Here is a 20556-nt window from a genome sequence, read left to right as displayed (position 1 = left end):
CAGTCTATTTTCGTCAGTTCCTCTCTCATGCCCTCATAATTACCTTTATTTAACTGTAGCACCATTACATCCGATTTTGCCTTCTCTCTTTCAAACTGCATACTGAACTCTACCATATTATGGTCGCTGCTTCCAAAGTGTTCACTTACTTTAAGATTAGTTTATAAAGTCTGGTTCATTACATAGCACTTGGTCCAGAATAGCCTGCTCCCTTGTGGGCTCCATGACAAGCTGTTCCAAAAAGCCATCCTGTAAGTATTCCATGAATTCCCTTTCTTTGGATCCACTGGCAACATTATTTACCCAGTCCACCTGCATATTGAAGTCTCCCATGATCACTGTGACCTTGCCTTTCTGACATGCCTTCTCTATTTCCTGGTACATGTTGCGCCCCTGGTCCTGACCACTGTTAGGAGGTCTGTACATAAATGTATGAGATGGCTGCTGTTACTGTGAGCAGTGGGTTGGCGCTGTGGTGCGAAGGTTCAGTGAGGCTGGTATACACCTGGTGCTAAATTCTGTGGATTGGGAAAGGGGAGTGCAAACCGTTGGAGTGTGCTCTAAGATATTGGTGACTGGAGCCCAAGGGGTAGGTGGTGATTCATAGGTGCTGTTCTGACTTTCCTGTCATGAATTGTCACTGTATATTTCTATCTGGAGGGTGGAAGAATGGGAGATTGTATATTAATGGGGCAACATAAGATAACAATAAAACTTTCATTGACACTCAAGACACTCAACGCTGCACATCCCATGCAGTTTTCCCAACTTTCTTCAAAATTCCCATTTATTCAGTGTGTAGGAAGATTCTGTCCTCTGTTTCATGAATTACCACAACTTTAACAAAAATATAAAAAAATTCTATCAATTCAGGTTTCATTTTGGGATCTGATTTGTCCAGCGATATTATCAACTGGGATCATAATACTGTGAACGTGCATCCACTGTCCAGAACCATGTGATGGGATTAGTCTACAAGTAGAACATTCATTCCTAGGTTGAAGTTCCTTTTTATTCATACAGTTTTCTCTGCCCATTCTCACCTGCCAAACCTCTCTGCCATGCATTATTTCAGACAATCAGTGCATACTGCTGTCTTTAGTCACATCTAAAATACCTGTTAACCATTCTCAAGGTGTTTGAGGTTATTCTTCTGTTATTGTTCCCCAGTTTCTGCCACTATTATAGAGATATGTTGCCTGATGTATCTTTCCTCACTTGTTTTAGTAATGGCTTTTCTTTCATGTTGACACTTGTGACTTTGAACTCACTGTTGCAACTGTTGAGCGCTCTTTGTGTAACTGCTGATGCTGAATGTACCACAAGGGCTATGAATGTAGCTGAGAAGGAACATTATTCCAGAAATATCTTTTCAGACTTTGGACCAAAGGCATGCTTCTTTCTAAATGTCTAACTGTAGTGACCACCTTGAAACTATCCATATTTGACACTTTAGCACAGTCCAAGAGTTTAAAAGCAAACACTGAATTAGGATTCTTCAGGTAGATTTTTTTCAATCTTGCATATGATCTGTTGAATTCTATCTAGGATGAAGTGGCCTTCTTGATTGACACTACATCCACTATCTTTAATATTCAGTTCTTTCACCACTAATGCTCAGTAGCAGCAGTGTGTACCATCTGCAAGATACATTGTTGTGACTCACCAATGCTCCTTTAACAGCACTTTCCAAATCTGTTACGACAGATTAACCTTTTCTGTTAATTAAACCAAACACCCAGAAAAGCTCGCCTCGCTTTGTAATCTGCTGGAATATGAGAGAACTAAATTCCACTATTTCAAGAAAATAGTACCAACTTATTTTCCTACTCCAAAAGTGAACATTAAACAAAACAAACTATTCACAAAATCTAAGCTTTCTCTTATCTGCTTACTCTCTGATTCCCAACTCTGTAACAATATGTTGTTCCAATAAGACACTTATTAAAATTACATTAACTTAATCTCGAAATCTCACAGTCTTTGTCTTCTCCACTATCTTCAGTTTTCCTGTTGCTGATCTCTAAGTCGTCTTCTTTCTTTATACCTTTGATAGAGAGTGTTTTCTTATTTCTTTGAGAGCAAGATGTCAGATAGACAATTAGCTCTCCAGTAGTTCCTCTCTCCATGGCAGTTTGCTCTCTTTCTCTTTTTTCTCAGCTAAGAACCCTCAGTCCCTTCTTTTTTTTTCGAAAATGGCTCTTCTTTCTCTTATAACTCCATTTGCCTTAATTGCAATTTAAGTTTTTTTCTAACTCTACTGCACTTGTCTGTTTCTCTAATAAATCTAGGTGCTTGACCAACTCCATTACAATTTCAGCTTTCCTTTTGTCCCTGGTTAAACCCAATTCTAACCTATTTGCTAATTCTAAAAGTATGCCTTTTCTCTGTCTTTCTAAACTTACTTGGAAAATTTGGGAAGCATGTTCAAACTCCAGAACCTCTTTAGCAATCTGAAGAATCATTTCCCTCACTTTGAATTTAACCACCCGCAAGTAATCGAAATTAAACAAGATCTAGTACACAAATCACCAAGTGTTTAAATCTGCTAGGATCTTTCGTACCCCACATCAGTTCAAATCTGTCCAAGTCTCAGATTGGATCTATCTCAACCTCTCCAATCAATCCAAATCCTGGATGAACCTCTGGTAATTCAGAGGATCAGGGCAGCAGAAATATTGGAAAGCTATCATCTGCAAGTAGTCCTTCAAGCCTGACTTGGAACTATTTTGTTGTTCCTTCACAGCTGGTAGGTCAAAATCCTGGAACTCTCTCCCTAACAACACTGTGGGGTATTTACACCCCAAGGACAGCAGTGTTTCAAGAAGGCAGCTCTCTACAAACTTCCCCAGTTCAATCATGGATGGACAGTAAATGTTGGCCAAGCCAACAATATCCACTTTCATAAGTTAATTGAAAAATATTCTTGTGTGGAAGAACTTTGCAGTTTCCTAAAATTACCAAATTCTGAGTATGTCTATAACTCATTTAATAGATAATCACTTTTATAAATTTTGTCCAAAAATATTAATAGATTATCTGAACCATCTTGAGTGTCCAGCTCTGAGAGTACTTTACACTTGTTTTTGCTTCTAAATGGGAGCAACAATGCCAAACTGCACCTTGTTTTCTTCTTCGGTCAGCATGCTCATATCTTGCCAATTTTTCCATTGATCATAAGGTTCAGCTTCACGGAACTTCACAGAAGGGATTATATCTTCGTGGGTGGCACGGTAGCACTGTGGTTAGCACTGCTGCCTCTCAGCGCCAGAGACCTGGGTTCAATTCCCGCTTCAGGCAATTGTCTGTGTGGAGATTGCACATTCTCCCCGTGTCTGCGTGGGTTTCCTCCGGGTGCTCCGGTTTCCTCCCACAGTCCAAAGTGGGTTGCTCTTCAGAGGGTCGGTGTGGACTTGTTGGGCCGAAGGGCCTATTTCCACACTGTAATGTAATCTAATCTAATCTAATCCTACACAAACTTGGTTTCAGCCATTCTTCCCAAAAATAACTGCAATTTACAACCTTTCATCTGAAAAAAGTGCTTTTCATTTCCAAACCTCCCCTTTTGAGAACCAACCTCTGCTCCCAATTTCTACTCCGATCTGAGCCTTCTGGTGAAATTGAAGTCATACACTTTGTTCTATACTGAATAGCACCTGCGGCCACTTTAATTCAGAGAGTGAGTGAATAATGTATTATGCCCAGTTCTGAGCCATGATGAAAACTGTTACGAGGACTTAACACAAACAAAAGTTATCTGGTAACTGCAGCTATAACAGTATGTGGTTGTTTACCTCTGTTTACCTGAGGTGCTATCGCAAAAGTAAAATGGCTGCCAATCAGATTTTGATAATGTATTGTGATCAATTTCATCATTTCTTTTTTTCACTCCTACTTTTGTTGACTAATTAGTTTGGCTGAACAATATTTGAAGTTTGTGATCAATGGTTTTTGTTCTTCCTTGCTTCTGGCTCATTGCTCGATTCTACACTATTACAGTTCTGATTTGCTATAGTTGGCATTTCAGAAATATGGCATGGATATAGTTGTGTTGTGTTCAAGTTTATTACCTATCAAGCATGGTGATATGTAGCGCAGAGTTTGGAGCAAGCTATGACTCTGCAGCAGAACAGACACGATGGTCTAAATGGTCCAATGATCATTGCAAGGCTACGGTTGAAATACCTAACTGGATGATAAGGAGGTGACTCATTGCAGAAAGGGAATGCAGAGGACTGCTGTGACCATGACCACCAGACTATGCTTCTAAATCTTGCTGTCTGTATACTTGCAGGTGTGGTATGCAGCATCATATGCAGACTTCGTGGAGCGGAAGATCCATGACATCTCTGAAGAGGAACGGAAAGGTGAGTGATAGTGTCGGGTGGTGCAATATGAAGGCCACGCAATCCGTGGACTCTGAAACAACTTGACACTGCTTTAGTTAATGGGAGAAACCTGTATTTCATGTTCTGTGGCCCAATGGCAAATGTAGACTGGAAGGTGATGAACATGACAGTTTCCTGATGTAGTATGGTGAACAACAAGATAGGGATAAAACTTCTAGAAATTTTATAATGGAATGAGGCACATTTAATTAATAATCTCATAATAAAAGATCTTGTCGGAAAAAATCATTCTCTTAATACAATTAAATTCCATATTAATTTTGAGAATTACATAGAGCAGAGGACATTACAGCCCTCGATGATGTGCCGAACTGTGAAAACAATCTGAAGCCCATCTAACCTATGCTATTCCATTCTCGTCTTTATGCTTATCCAATGGCCATTTAAATGCCCTTAAAGTTGGCGAGTCTACTACTGTTGCAGGCAGTGCGTTCTACGCCCGACTACTACTCTGAGTAAAGAAACTACTTCTGACACCCCTCAATTTAAAGCTATGTCCCCTTGTGCTCGTCATCACCATCTGAGGAAAGAGGCTGTCACTGTCCATCCTATCTAACCCTCTGATTATCTTATATGTCTCTATTAGATCGCCACTCAACCTTCTCTCCAACGATAACAGCCTCAAGTCCCTCAGCCTTATCTCGTAAGACCTTCCCTCCATACCAGGCCACATCCAAGTAAATCTCCTCTGAACCCTTTCCAAAGCTTCCACATCCTTCTTTTAATGCAGTGACCAGAACTGCACACAATACTCCAAATGTGGCCGCACCAGAGTTTTGTACAGCTGCAGCATAACCTCATGGTTCCGAAACTCAGTCCCTCTACGAATAAAAGTGAACACACCATCTGCTTTCTTATCAACCCTATCAACCTGGGTGGTAACTTTCAAGGATTGATGTACCTGAACACTGAGATCTCTCTGCTCATCTACACTACTAATAATCTTACCATTAGCCTAGTACTCTGCATTCCTGTTACTTCTTCCAAAGTGAATTACCTCACACTTATCCACAGTAAACTCCATTTTCCATCTCTCAGCCCAGCTCTGCAGCTTATCTATATCCCTCTATAACCTACAACATCCTCCATCACTATCCACAACTCTACCGACCTTAATGTCATCCGCAAATATACTAACCCATCCTTCTATGCCCTCATCCAGGTCATTTATAAAAATGACTCTCAAATTTAAAAAGGAGGTCCTCGAGAGTAGTAATATCTGAATTACTCCTGGTGCCACGAGCTCGTGAGAGCAGGAATAGGATGATAGAGCAGATGAATGCATGGCTGAGGAGCTGGTGTATGGGAGAAGGATTCACATTTTTGGATCATTGGGGTAGAAGTAATCTGTACAAGAAGGGCGGATTGCACCTAAATTGGAAGGGGGCTAATATACTGGCAGGGAGATTTGCTAGAGCTGCTTGGGAGGATTTAAGCTAGTAAGGTTGGGGGGGGCAGGGAGATAGTGAGGAAAGATTTCAATGTGAGACGAGTACAGTGAGAATATAGGCAAGTCAAACAGTCAGGGCAGGCAGGGACAAAGCGGAGAACAAGTTGGACTGATAAATTTAACTGCATTTATTTCAATGCAAGAGGCCTAACATGGAAGGCAGATGAACTCAGGGCATGGTTAGGAACATGGGACTGGGATATCATAGCAATTACAGAAACATGGCTCAGGGATGTATAGGACTGGCAGCTTAATGTTCCAGGACACATGCTACAGAAAGGATAGAAAGGGAGGCAAGAGAGGAGGGAGAGTGGTGTTTTTGATAAGGGATAGCATGACATCTGTACTGAGGGAGGATATTCCCTGAAATACATTCAGGGAAGTTATTTGGATGGAACTGAGAAATAAGAAAGGGATGATCACCTTATTGAGATTATATTATAGATCCCCTAATAGTCAGAGGGAAATTGAGAAACAAACTTGTAAGGAGATCTCAGTTATCTGTAAGAATAATAGGGTGATTATGTTGGGGGATTTTAACTTTCCAAACATAGACTAGGACTGCTATAGTGTTAAAGAGTTAGATGGAGAGGAATTTGTTACGGTGTGTACAAGGAAATTTTCTGATTCAGTATGTGGATGTACCTACTCGAGAAGGTGCAAAACTTGACCTACCTTTGGGAAATAAGGCAGGATAGGTGACTGAGACGAGAGTTGGGGAGCACTTTGGGGCCAGCGACCATAATTCTATTAGTTTTAACATAGTGATGGAAAAGGATAGACCAGATCTAAAAGTTAAAGTTCTAAATTGGAGGAAGGCCAATTTAGATGGTATTAGGCGAGAACTTTCAAAAACTGATTGGGGGCAGATGTTCACAGGTAAAGGGTCGGCTGGAAAATGGGAAGCCTTCAAAAATGAGATAACGAGTCCAGAGAAAGTATAATCCTGTTACGGTGAAAGGAAAGGCTGGTAGATTTGGGAATGCTGGATGACTAAAGAAAATGAGATTTTGGTTAAGAAAAAGAAGGAAACGTATGTCAGGATAGATTGAGTGGATCCTTAGAGTATATAGGGAGTAGGAGTATACTTAAGAGGGAAATCAGGAGGGCAAAAAGGGGACATGATATAGCTTTGGCAAATAGAGTTAAGGAGAATCCAAAGGGTTTTTACAACTAGATTAAGGGCAAAAGGGTAGCTAGGGAGAGAATAGGACCCCTCAAAGATCAGCAAGGCAGCCTTTGTGTGGAACCACAGGAGATGGGGGAGATACTAAATGAGTACTTTGCATCCGCATTTACGGTGGGAAAGGACATGGAAGATACAGAATGTAGGGAAATAGATGGTGACATCTTGAAAAATGTCTGTATTACAGAGGAGGGTGTACTGGATGTCTTGAAATGCATAAAAGTGGATAAATCCCCAAGACCTGATCAGGTATACCCTAGAACTCTGTGGGAAGCTAGGGAAGTGATTGCTGGGCCTTGTACTGAGGCATTTGGATCATAGATGGTCACAGGTGAGGTGCCGGAAGACTGAAGGTTGGCTAGCGTGGTGCCACTGCTGAAGAAAGCTGGTACGGACAAGCCAGGGAACTATAGGCCAGTGAGCCTGACATCGGTGGTGGGCATGTTATTGGAGAGAATCCTGAGGGACAGGATGTACATGTATTTGGAAAGGCAGGGACTGATTAGGGATAGTCAATGTGGCTTTATGCGTGGGAAATACTGTCTCATAAACATGATTGAGTTTTTTGAAGATATAACAAAGAGGATTGATGAGGGTAGAGTGGTGGGTATGATCTATATGGACTTCAGTAAGGCATTTGACAAGGTTCCCCATGTGAGACTGGTTAACAAGGTTAGATCTCACGGAATACAGGGAGAACTAGCCATTTGGATACAGCACTGGCTCGAAGGTAGAAGAGAGAGGGTGGTGTGGAGGTTTTTTTTTTCCAGACTGGAGGCCTGTGACCAGTGGAGTGCCACAAGGATTGGTGCTGGGTCCTCTACTTTTCATCATTTATATAAATGATTTGGATGTGAGCATAAGAGGTGTAGTTAGTAAGTTTGCAGATGACACCAAAATTGGAGGTGTAGTGGACAGTGAAGAGGGTTACCTCAGATTACAACAGGATCTGGACCAGATGGGCCAATGGGCTGAGAAATGGCAGGTGGAGTTTAATTGAGATAAATGTGAGGTGCTGTATTTTGGGAAAGCAAATCTTAGCAGGACTTGAACACTTAATGGTAAAGTCCTGGGGAGTGTTGCTGAACAAAGAGACCTTGGAGTGCAGGTTCATAGCTCCTTGAAAGTGGAGTTGCAGATAGATAGGGTAGTGAAGAAGGAGTTTGGTATGCTTTCCTTTATTGGTCAGATTATTGAGTACAGGAGTTGGGAAGTCATGTTGCGGTTGTACAGGACATTAGTTAGGCCACTGTTGGAGTGTTGCATGCAATTCTGGTTTCCTTCCTATCAGAAAGATGTTGTGAAACTTGAAAGGGTTCAGAAAAGATTTACAAGAATGTTTCCAGGGTTGGAGGATTTGAGCTCTAGGGAGAGGTTGAATAAGCTAGGTTGTTTTCCCTGGAGCGTTGGAGGCTGAGGGGTGATTTTGTAGAGATTTATAAAATTATGAGGGGCATGGATAGAATAAATAGACGAAGTCTTTTCCCTGGGGTCGGGGAGTCCAGAACTAGCGGGCTTAGGTTTAGGGTGAGAGGGGAAAGATATAAAAGAGATCTGAGGGGCAACTTTTTCGCGCAGAAGGTGGTATGTATATAGAATGAGCTGCGAGAGGAAGTGATGGAGGCTAGTACAATTGCAACATTTAAAAGGCATCTGGATGGGTATATGAATAGGAAGGGTTTGGAAGGATATGGGCCGGGTGCTGGCAGGTGGGACTAGATAGGGTTGGGATATCTGGTCTGCATGGACGAGTTGGACCAAAGGATCTGTTTCCGTGCTGTACATCTCTATGATTCTATAACAGTGGACCCAAAACAGATCCTTGCAGTACCCCACCAGTGAGTGAACTCCAGGATGAATATTTCCCATCAACCACCCCCCTCTGTCTTCTTTCAGCTAGCCAATTTCTGATCCAAACTACTAAATCACCCTCAATCCCATGCCTCCATATTTTTTGCAACAGCCTAACGTGGGGAATCCTATCAAATGCTTTACTGAAATTCACATGCACCACATCAACTGTTTTACCCTCCTCCACATGTGTGGCCACCTTATCAAAGAACTCAATAAAGTTTGTGAGGCACGACCTACCCTTCACAAAACCGTGCTGACTAACCCTAATCAAATTATTCTTTTCTAGATGATTATAAATCTTATCTCTCATAACCTTTTCCAACACTTTACCAACAACTGAAGTAAGGCTCACTGGTCTATAATTTCCAGGGTTGGGTCTACTCCCCTTCTTGAAGAAGGGAACAGCATTTGCTGTCTTCTAGTCTTCTCGCACTATTCCTGTAGACAATGACGACATAAAGATCAAAGCCAAAGACTCGGCAATCTCCTCCCTGACTTCCCAGAGATTCCTCAGATAAATCCCATCTGGCCCAAGAACGTAACTATTTTTGCACTTTGCAGAATTGCTAACACCTCCTCCTTATGCACCTCAATCCCATGTAGTTTAGTAGCCTGTATCTCAGTTATCTAAAGCTTGCTTAATCACATCATAATTGATTAGATTAGATTAGATTACTTACAGTGTGGAAACAGGCCCTTCGGCCCAACAAGTCCACACCGACCCGCCGAAGCGCAACCCACCCATACCCCTACCCCTACATTTACCCCTTATTACCTAACACTAAGGGCAATTTAGCATGGCCAATTCATCTAACCTGCACATCTTTGGACTGTGGGAGGAAACCGGAGCACCCGGAGGAAACCCACGCAGACACGGGGAGAACGTGCAAACTCCACACAGTCAGTCGCCTGAGTCGGGAATTGAACCCGGGTCTCTGGCGCTGTGAGGCAGCAGTGCTAACCACTGTGCCACCGTGCCGCCTCTCCCTCCAGCTATAACTCTTGCCCTGTGGTATAAAATTTTGCCCTTTCCATCACTAAAGTAAGCCAAATTGTGGTCACTATCACCAAAGTGCTCATACCTCCAAATCTCGCACCTGACTGGGTTCATTACCCAGTACCAAATCTAATGTGGCCTCCCCCCTTGTTGGCCTGTCCACACACTGTGTCAGGAAACCCTCCTGCACACAATGGACAAAAACTGACCCATCTAAAGTACTGGTACTATAGTATTCCCAGTCAATATTTGGAAAGTTAATGTCCCCAATGACAACTACCCTGTCACTCTTGATCTTATCTAGAAACATCTTTGCTATCCTTTCCGCTACATCTCTGGAACTATTTGGAGGCCTATAGAAAACTCCCAACAGGGTAACCTCTCCTTTCCTGTTTCTAACCTCAGCCCATACTACCTTAGTAGACGAGTCCTCAAACGTCCTTTCTGCAACCATCATTGACGAACAGTGCACAAGCCCCATCTTTTACCATCTTCCCTGTTTTTACTGAAACATCTAAATCCCGGAACCTGCAACAACAATTCCTGTCCCTGCTCAATCCATGTCTCTGAAATGGCCACTACATCAAAATCCCAAGTACCAACCCATGCTGCAAGTTCACCACCTTATTCCGGATGCTCCTGGTGTTGAAGGAGACACACTTCAACCAACTTCCTTCTTGCTGGTGCCTTCTTGTGATCTTGAAATCTTATTTCTGACCTCACTACTCTCAACCTCCTGTATACTCGAACTACAGTTTCAGTTCCCATCCCCCTGCTGAATTAGTTTCAGAGAAAATGAGGTCTGCAGATGCTGGAGATCAGAGATGGAAATGTGTTGCTGGAGAAGCGCAGCAGGTCAGGCAGCATCTAGGGAACAGGAGAATCGACGTTTCGGGCATTAGCCATTCCTGAAGAAGGGCTAATGCCCGAAACGTCGATTCTCCTGTTCCCTAGATGCTGCCTGACCTGAATTAGTTTAAACCCACCCGAAGAGCATTAGCGAATTTCCCCCAAAGGATGCTGGTACCCCTCTGGTTCAGGTGAAGCTCATCCTGTTTGTAGAGGTCACATCTATCCCAGAAATAGTCCCAATTATCCAGGAATCCAAAACCCTCCTTCCTGCACCATCCCTGTAGCCACATGTTCATCTCTCTCTCCCTATTCCTCGCTTCGCTAGGATGTGGCACGGGCAACAAACCAAAGATAACAACTTTGTTTGTTCTAACTCTAAGCTTCCACCCTAGCTTTCTGAATTTCTGCCTTCAATCTCCACCTGTCTTCCTACTTATGTCGTTGGTGCCTAAGTGGCCCATGACTTTGGGCTGCTTCCCCTGCACCGGAAGGATCCCGAAAACACAATTCGATACATCACAAACCCTGGCACCTGGGAGGCAACACACCAACTGTGACTCTTTTTCATTCCCACAGAACTTCCTATTTGTCCCATAACTGTGGCATCCCCAATGACTCCTCTTCCCCCTTCCCTTCTGAGCAACAGAGGCAGACTCTGTGCCAGAGACCTGTGCTCCATAGCGTACCCCAGTAAGTTATCTCCCCCAACAGTATCCAAAACGGTATATTTGTTATTGAGGGGAATGGCCACAAAGGATCCCTGCACTGCCCGCCAGTTCCCTTTTCGTCCCTGACAGTAACCGACCTGCCTCCTTCTTTTACCTGAGGTATGACTCCTCTCAATAACCCCCTCCGTTTCCCGAATGATCCAAAGTTCTCTAATGCTGTTTTCGAGGAGCTGGAGTTGGATTCACTTCTCACAGATGCAGTCAGCAGGGACACTAGTGGTGGCCATTACCTCCCACATTCTGCAGGAGGAACATTCAACTGCCCTAACCTCCATTCCCATTGTTCTAAATTCTCATCGAGACTACTGAAAAATTAAAATAAAAGAAACCAGTCACTTTACCAATTGGCGCACAGAGGAGGAGGATGGGTGGGAGACACTACCCAAGGAGAAAGCAACCGTCCAAATGTAAAGCCTCACTTGCCCAGCAGTAAATGTTTGAGCCTCAAACAAAAATGGTAAACTTAAAATGAGTTGCACTGCTCTGAGGGGATAGCTGATGCAGGTTGATTCTGCAAATAGAACCAAGCATATAAAAGGAAAATACTGCACATGCTGGAGATCTGAGATAAGAGCAGAAAATGATGGAAAAACTCAGCAGGTCTGGCAGCATCTATGGAGAGAGAAACAGAGTTAATGCTTTCAGTCCCATGATTCCTCTTAAGTTCTGAAGAGCCATGAGACTTGAAATGTTAACTCTCTCTTTCCACCGAATAATGTCAATAAATTGAAAGAAATATTTAAAATATTCACCAACAATACATTCAATTTAAAACACAAACTCAATTAGAAAAGATCCATCTATGGCTTATTCGGGAATGTAATGATAGTATGACAGTAAAATTTTGTAATGTTTCAAAATTAGTAGTAAGTCAGTGAATTTGTAGAGACTTTTAGAAACTATGAAGAGATGACAGAACAGTTGATAAAAAAGGGAAAAATAGAGTTAGAGTAAACTTGTCAAAATTGGAAAATTGATTGTAAAAGTTGCCAGTATATGAAAAAAAGAGTGGTTGAAATAAATTATATACTTTGTGTCTGTCTTCACAATAGAAAATACAATCTACAGACCAGAATTAGAAAATGTTTGAGGGATTAATAAAAGTGAGGAACTTAAAATAATCCATAATGTCAGTATTAGAGAAACATGAGGGGCTTGTGGGTGAAGTGAATGGATTTCAGCAAAGCCTTTGACAAAATCCCACATGAGAGACTATTGACGAAGAAGGTGGATGCAAATGGAATCCAGGATATCTTGGCAAGTTGGATCCAAAATTGACTTTGTGGCAGGACTTAGAGGATGGTGCTGAGAGGCTGTTTGTGTGACTGGAGCCTGCACAATGTCATACCACAGGGATTGATTCTGGGTCCCTTATTGTGGCTCAGTTGTTAGCACTGCTGCCTCAGCGCCAAAGACCTGGGTGCGATTCCATCCTTGGGCGACTGTCTGTTTGCACATTCTCCCGTGTCTGCATGGGTTTCCTCCGAGTGCTCCCCACTTTCTTTCAACAGTCCAAAGATGTACAAGTTAGATGGATGGCCATGTTAAATTGCCCATAGTGTCCAGGGATAGGTAGTGCAAGGTTGTAGGGATAAAGTAAATCATGGGTCTGGGTGAGATGCTCTTCCAAAGGTCGGTGTGGACCCGATGGGCTGAATGGCATGATTCCACTATGTAGGATTTCTGCGACAAATATAAATTATGTAGATGAGTGTGGTGGGAGCTGATAACTAAGTTAGTGGATGACAAGGTAATTGACTAGGTGGTTGACACTGAGGAAGAAGATCTTTGGTTACTGGAGGATATACAGGTCATTGTCAGATGGAATTTAACTCTGGTCACTAAATGATGACAACGCCGTTTGGCATAAGGAGCAAAATAGGAATACTCAATAAATAGTAGGAATGTCGAAAGCTCAGAGAAACAGAGGTTTTGGGGTGTTTGCTCACAAATCCCTGAAGGTGGCAGGCAGGTTAATAAGGGAGTTAAGAAGGCATATGGGACATTTGCCTTCATGAGTTGACGCATAGATTATCAGATCGGAGAGGTAATTTGGAGCTGTACAGAAATTTGATTAGGCAACAGCTGGAGTACTGTGGACAGTTGTAGTCACCACACTATAGGAAGGATGTGATTGCACTGGAGGGAATGTCGACATTATTCACCAGGGTCTAACCTGAGATGGAGTGTTTCAGCGATGACAAGGTTGTTTTCTTTGAAGGAGAGAAGGTCAAGGGGGTCTTTATAGAGGCATATAAGATAATGAGGGGCATGGACAGGATGAATCAAAGACAGCTGTTCCCCTTAGTTAGAGAACTAAGATTAGTTATGGGGTATAATTTTAAAGTGAATGGCAGGAGCTTTGGAGGAAATTTGAGGAAAATATTATTCAGCCAGAGGGTGATGGAGTTCTGGAATGCTCAGTCAAGGAGGGTAACTGAGGTGAGTAACCTTAGAATCTTTAAAAAGTGTGCGGATGAACACTTGAAATGTCACAACTTTCAAGGCTTTTGGCTTAATGCTGGAAAGTAGGACTAATGTAGATTTAGTGATCCAGACTAGATGGGCTGAGAAGCCTCTTCTATACTTAATGATTCTATGAAAGCAACAGCATTTAACTGGCACAGTGGCTCAGGTGGTTAGCACTGCTGCCTCACAGCACCAGGAACCCGGGTTTGAGTCCCATCTTAGGCGACTGTCTGTGTGGAGTTTGCACATTCTCTCCGTGTCGGTGTGGGTTTCCTCCAGCTGCTCCGGTTTCCTCCCACAATCCAAAGATGTGCAAGTCAGGTGAATTGGCCATGCTAAATTGCCCATAGTGTTAGGTGCATTAGTCAGGGGTAAATATAGGTTCGGGGAATGGGTCTGGGTGGGTTACCCCCCCGGAGGGTTCGTGTGGACTTGTTGGCCCAAAGTGCCTGTTTCCATACTGTAGGGAATCTAATCTAAAAGAGGTATGAATAGGTATGTACTGTTTGTGATTTAATATAATTGCCTAGATGATAGAATGGTCCAAGACGATTGAATATTAGCATATGTAACAAGAAAGGAGAGAGACTGAACATTGGTGAAATTACTGGTCAGTTAGTTTGACAATAGTTATCGGGGTGTACCAGAGTAATTTATGACAATGCACTTAGACATATATTGTATGATTAAAACAAAGCCACCCAGTTTTATGGAAGGGAAAGTGGTTGAAAAGTTTATTCAAGCTCTTTGAAGAGATGATCAACAGGGTAGATAAAGGAGAGTTAGTAAGGACCTTTACTTTTTCTAAAAGAAAGATTTCACACAATAACTCAGTAGACACAATAAGAGCTATTGTGTTATGGACCAGGCCAGACCCTCCCAAAATATTTTATAAAGGTAGCCAAGACCCTCACTTATTCTTACTTTAAAGGAAAATGTCAAGTGTCTGTTCCAGATGCAATACAACTGGTCAAATTATTTGATGTTAAGCAAAACATATCTATTGAAACACTGTGGATAAAATACAGCCAAAGAAAGAAAGAAATTCTATGGGAAACTTAACACAATAATTGATACAGTAACGTTTACTAATTAACTGTTCCAATATAGAAATATCCCATTAGCACACCCCTTGGCAAAAAGGTAAATTCAGACACAGATTCTCTCATGTAGTTCTCTAACCCAGGAGGAAAAATCATCAAGAGAATAACTGAGAGGGAATAGCAGCCAGGAGACATTCATGGAAGCTTCCAACTCTGTTGAGAACCTAATAGCTTCTGATGTTTCTGATAAATCAAAACCCAGAAATCCTAATCTGTGAGATCTGAATACACCCATTCAGTGTTCGTTAAAATAAACCCAAGACCTCCCAAGCTGTTTACTTTAGTGGTCTTAGCTAGTCAGCTCTCCACCTCTCATTCACACTTTCCCTTAAAAGAAACCAGGACAAAATAACTTCTTAAAGTTACAGCATCGTCACAATTAGAATTGTGGTTATACATTAACATAGATGAAGAACTGATCAATGGATGAAGGATGGGATAAATGGGTATTTTCAGCTGTGCATAGCACGTGTAGTGCTATCAGAATTAGTGCTGAGATCTCAGCTACTTACAATTTATTTACATTAATGTCTTAGATGAAGAGACAGAGTAATGAATCCAAGTTTGCTGACAATGCAAAATTCGGTGAAAACATAATTTATGGGAGGAATCAAAGAGACTGCAAAGAGATAAAGGCAGGTTAAGTAAATTGTGCTATAATCCTACCTGATGTTATTGCTGGACAAATCAGATCCCAGTTTGAAACCTGGCCTGACAGATTATAAACTAACATTTTGAGTCCAGGTGACTCTTCATCAGCTCTGAAGTGAAGTGTGGACAGGGCAGCATTTATGCGATAGTTGAGGGCGTGTGATAGTGACGGGGTGGCGTATACAGGTGGACAAAGGATGTTGACAGTTCAGATTAAGTGATCAGAATGTGACAGTGACAGAACAATGGTGTCTAACTGCCAGACTTTAAAGAGCAGATAGTCTCCTGTGGACAGGGAAGGGAAGAGAAGGACATGAGTCATAGATTCGTAGAGATGTACAGCATGGAAATAGACCCTTCTGTCCAACTCGATTGACTTGTTTCTCAATTTGAAGCTGTTGAACTCAATATTGCCTCCAGAAGGCTACAAAATGCCAAACCTGAAGATGAGATGTTGCTCCTCCAGTTTGAGCTGTGATTCATTGGAGCACTGCAGCATGTCGAGGACAGACAAGTGGGCATGCAAGCAGGATGCTGTGTTAAAATGCTACAGAGAAGTCGGGATCATGCATGCATACAGGCTGGAGTGTTCCGCAAAACGGTCACCCAATGTGTGTTTAGTTTCTCCAATGTAGAGTAGGCTACACTGGGTGCAACGAATAGAAAACACAAGATTGAAGGAATTACAGATGAAATTCTGCGTCACTGGAAAGACTAAGATGGTGAGGGAGGAGGAAGTGAAGGGACAGGTGTTGTACTTTCTGTGCTTATGTGGGAAGATGCTGTGGTGTTGGTGGTCGTGAAAAACTCTCCCTCTCGCTATCTCTCCCTCTCGCCCTCGCAATCTCTCTGTTGCCCTCGCAATTCTTCCCTTACACTCTCTCTCTCTCTCTCTCTCTCTCTCTCTCTCTCTCTAACAGTACCTGCATCCACCACTTTCTCTGGCAGTTTACTCCACACATGAATCACTCTCTGTGTAGAAGTCCCTCCTGTCCTTTATAAATCTTCCTCCTCTCACCTTAAAACTATGCCCCCTGGTTTTGAGCTCCCCCACTCGAGGGAAAAGATCCTTGTCATTCAGACTTTGCCTGTGCACCTCATGATTTTCTAAACCTCATTTAAGTCACCCCTCAACCTTCTACACTCAGAGAAAAATGCCAAAACTTTCTAAGAGTATTTTTATATTACAAACCCTCCACTCCCAGCAACATCCTGGTAAATCTTTCCTGAGCCCTCTCCTTCCTATAACTGAGAACTGAGTGACCAGAACTGTACCCAGGACACCAGAAGAGGCCTCACCAACTCCTATACTCACAGGTCTGAGCAAGATGGTCTTCTTTACCACCTCTCTACCTATGGTGCAAATTTCAAAGAATTATGTACCTGAACCCCTAGGTATGTCTGTTCTACAACACTACCCAGGGCCCTACCACCAATTGTATAAGTCCTGTCCTGGTTTGTCTTACCAAAATGCAATATCTCACAGTTATCCAAATTAAATTCCATCTGCTAATCCTCAGCCCATTGACCCAATTGATTAAGATCGCTTTGTAATCTTAGCTTTCTTCACTGTCCACTATCCTACCTATTTTGATGTCATCTGCAGACTTACTAACCATGTCTCCTGTATTCTCATCAAAATCATTATAGAACTGACAAACAAAAGTGGACCCAGTACCGATCCCTGCAGAACACTACTGGTGACTGTCCTCCAGTCTGATAAATAAGCTTTCATGACTACCCCCTATCTCCTACCATAAAGCCAATTTTGTATCCAGGTGGCCAGCTCACCCTGAATCCCATGTGATCAAATATTACTAATTAGTCTATTACGTGGAACCTGGTCAAAAGCTTTACTAAAGTCCAAGTAAACAATGTCGACCACTCTGCCCTCATTAATCCTTTTGGTTACTTCATTAAAAATACTCACTCAAGTTTGTAAGACACAATTTTCCATGCAAGAAACCATGTTGACTATCCCTAATCAATCCTTGCCTCTCCCAATCCGTATAAATCCTATCTTTTAGAATTACTCCAACAACATGTCCACCACTGATGTCAGACTCTCATATCGATAGTTTCCAAGCTTCGCCTTACAGACTTTCTTTATCAATGGCACAATATTAGCCACCCTCCCAATCTTCTGGCACCTCAGCTGTGGCTGTCGATGACACAAATATCTCTGCCTGTAGCCCTGCAATTTTTTCTCTAGCTCTCGGCAATATCCTGGGATAAACTTGATCAAGTCCCAGGGGTTTATCTATCTTTATGAATTTTAAGACCTCCTGCATCTCCTCTGCTGTAATGCGACTCTTTTCAAGACTTCACTGTTTATCTCACTGAGTTTCCTAGCTTCCATGTCTTTCTCCACAATAAATACTGATGCATAGTATTCACTTGAGACCTCCACCATCTCCTGTAGTTCCACATAGATGGCCTTATTGATCTTTTGGTGCCCTGTTCTCTCCCTAGTTATTCTTTTGCTTTTGATATCCTTGTCGAATCTCTTTGGATTCTCCTTAACCTTATTTGTCAAAGCTGCTTCGTGTCCTCTTTTTATCCTCCTGATTTCCCTCTTAGGTGTACTTCCTACACTCCTTGTACACCCTCAACAGATTTACTTGAACCCAGCTGTCTCTGTCCGACATATGCCTCCTTTTTCTTGACTAGAGCCTCAATATCTCCCTACTCCTGCCAGCCTTACCTTTACCCTAACAGGGTAACACTGTCCCTAAAGTCTCGTTATCTCACTTTTGAAAGCTTCCTACTTGCCAGACATCCCTTTACCCCAGATCAGCCTCTCCCAGTCAACTTCTGGAAGTTTCTGTCTAAATACCATCAAAATTGGCCTTGTCCCAATTTAGAACTTTAATTTATGGACCAAGAGGAGATTGAGTTTCATAAGATAGATCATAGAACACAGAACCTTATAGCACAGTACTGGTCTTTCAGCCAACCATCTCTCATCATCTTGTACACCTCTATCAAGTCACCTCTTATCCTTCGCTCCAGTGAGAAAAGCCCTATCTCCCTCAGTCTTTCTTCATAAGACATGACCTGTAGTCCAAACAACATCCTGGAAAATCTCTTCTGCACCCTTTCTAAAGCTTTCACATCTTTCCTATAATGAGGCAGCCAGAACTGAGCACAATATTCCAAGTGTGGTCTAACCAGGGTTTTATAGAGCTGCAGCATGACCTCGCAGCTCTTAAACTCAATCCCCCTGCTAATGAAAGCCAAAACAGCATACGCCTTCTTAACAACCCTATTTCTAGTTGTGCAATCTACATTTTTATTGAGAAATGTTTCTTGAACATACTTAACAAAGTCCTCCCCATCCAAACCCAAAATGTTATGGCAGTCCATGTTTGTTAAGTTAAAATCCCATATTACTACAACCTTCTCCTTATTTCTCAGTTCCACCTATATAGTTTCACTGGATGATTCCCCCAGGAATATCATTACTAAGTACTGCCATGATGTTTTCTCTAATAAAAAATACCACTCCTCCTCCTCTCTTGCCTCCACTTCTATGGCATCTGTACTTGGAATACTGAGTTGCCAGTTCTGTTCCTCCCTCAGCCATGTTTCTGTAATAGCTATGATATCCCAGTCCCATATTCCCATCCATGCCCTGAGTTCATCTGCCTTGCCTGTTAGGCCTCGTGCTTTGAAATAAATGTAGTTTGATTAATCAATCTTTCCTTGTTCTCTACTGAGGTTCTGCATGCTTTCTATTTAACTTGCTCTCACCTCCCTGCTCTTATGTTCTATGCCCCTATCAGTGAAGCATAGATTTATGAATCCATGATTACCAATCCTGTCCTACCATCCCTGCTACCTTTATTAAACTCTGCTCATATGCACGCAGGTGTCTCTGCTCCTGAGCACCCTTTATTTTGCTTTTATGTTCTTTGTATCAAATTGCATCAACTCAGAGTGAACTTCAACTGCAACCTATCCACTACTCCATCAAGTTTGTAAAATTCTGCACTTCCTCCTAGCTGTTTATAGTAATGCAATTTTTGAGAAGATTTCTAACTCAGGTTGAGGTTCACGTTGTAAGTTTGCTCGCTGAGCTGGAAAGTTTGAATTCAGACATTTCTTCACCATGCCAGGTAAAATAATCAGTGAGCCTCCAGTGAAGCGCTGGTGTAATGTCCTGCTTTCTATTTATGTGTCTTGGTCTCTTAAGGTAGGTGATATCATTCCTGGTTCTTTTGCTCAGAGATTGGTAAATGGGGTCCAAATCGATGTGTTTATTTTTGGAGTTCTGATTTGAATGTCAGGCCTCGAGGAATTCTGATGCATGTCTCAGTTCAGTCTGTTCTTGGATGGATGTGTTCTCCCAGTTGAAGTGGTGTCCTTCTTAATCTGTACATAAGGATACTAGTGATAGTGGGTCATGTCTTTTGGTGGCTAGTTGGTGCTCGTGTATCCTGGTGGCTAGATTTCTGCCTGCCTGTCCGTAGTAGTGTTTGTTACAGTCCTTGCAAGGTATTTTGTAAATTGCACTCATTTTGCTGGTTGTTGGTATAGGGTCCTTCAGGTTCATAGGTAGGAAGAGGGGTGGGGAGGTTATTCAAGAGCTCAGGGAGTTAGGCTGGAAGCTAAAAGCTAGGACAGACAGAGTCATCATCTCTGGGTTGTTGCCGGTGCCAAGTGACAGTGAGGCAAGGAATAGGGAGAGAGTGCAGTTGAACACATGGCTGCAAGGATGGTGTAGGAGGGAGGGCTTCAGGTATTTGGACAATTGGACTGCATTCTGGGGAAGGTGGGACCTGTACAAGCAGGACGGGTTGCACCTGAACCAGAAGGGCACCAATATCCTGGGAGGTAGGTTTGCTAGCACTCTTC

The 20556-nt window shown here is 42.4% G+C and overlaps 1 protein-coding gene across 4 annotated transcripts in view; it reads left to right on the top strand.

Annotated features, from left to right (window-relative positions):
• The window catches only part of prdm10 (PR domain containing 10), a 236734-nt gene that overhangs the window by 93914 nt on the left and 122264 nt on the right, over positions 1 to 20556 (top strand). For all 4 annotated transcript variants that reach the window (XM_043676952.1, XM_043676953.1, XM_043676951.1 and 1 more), the window contains exon 9: positions 4295 to 4367. In XM_043676952.1, the coding sequence (XP_043532887.1) occupies positions 4295 to 4367 (73 nt within the window). The remainder of the gene's footprint in view (positions 1 to 4294; positions 4368 to 20556) is intronic.

This window comes from Chiloscyllium plagiosum, chromosome 35, assembly GCF_004010195.1.
Source record: "Chiloscyllium plagiosum isolate BGI_BamShark_2017 chromosome 35, ASM401019v2, whole genome shotgun sequence".
Taxonomy (NCBI): domain Eukaryota; kingdom Metazoa; phylum Chordata; class Chondrichthyes; order Orectolobiformes; family Hemiscylliidae; genus Chiloscyllium; species Chiloscyllium plagiosum.
This window is presented reverse-complemented; position numbering and strand designations above follow the sequence as displayed.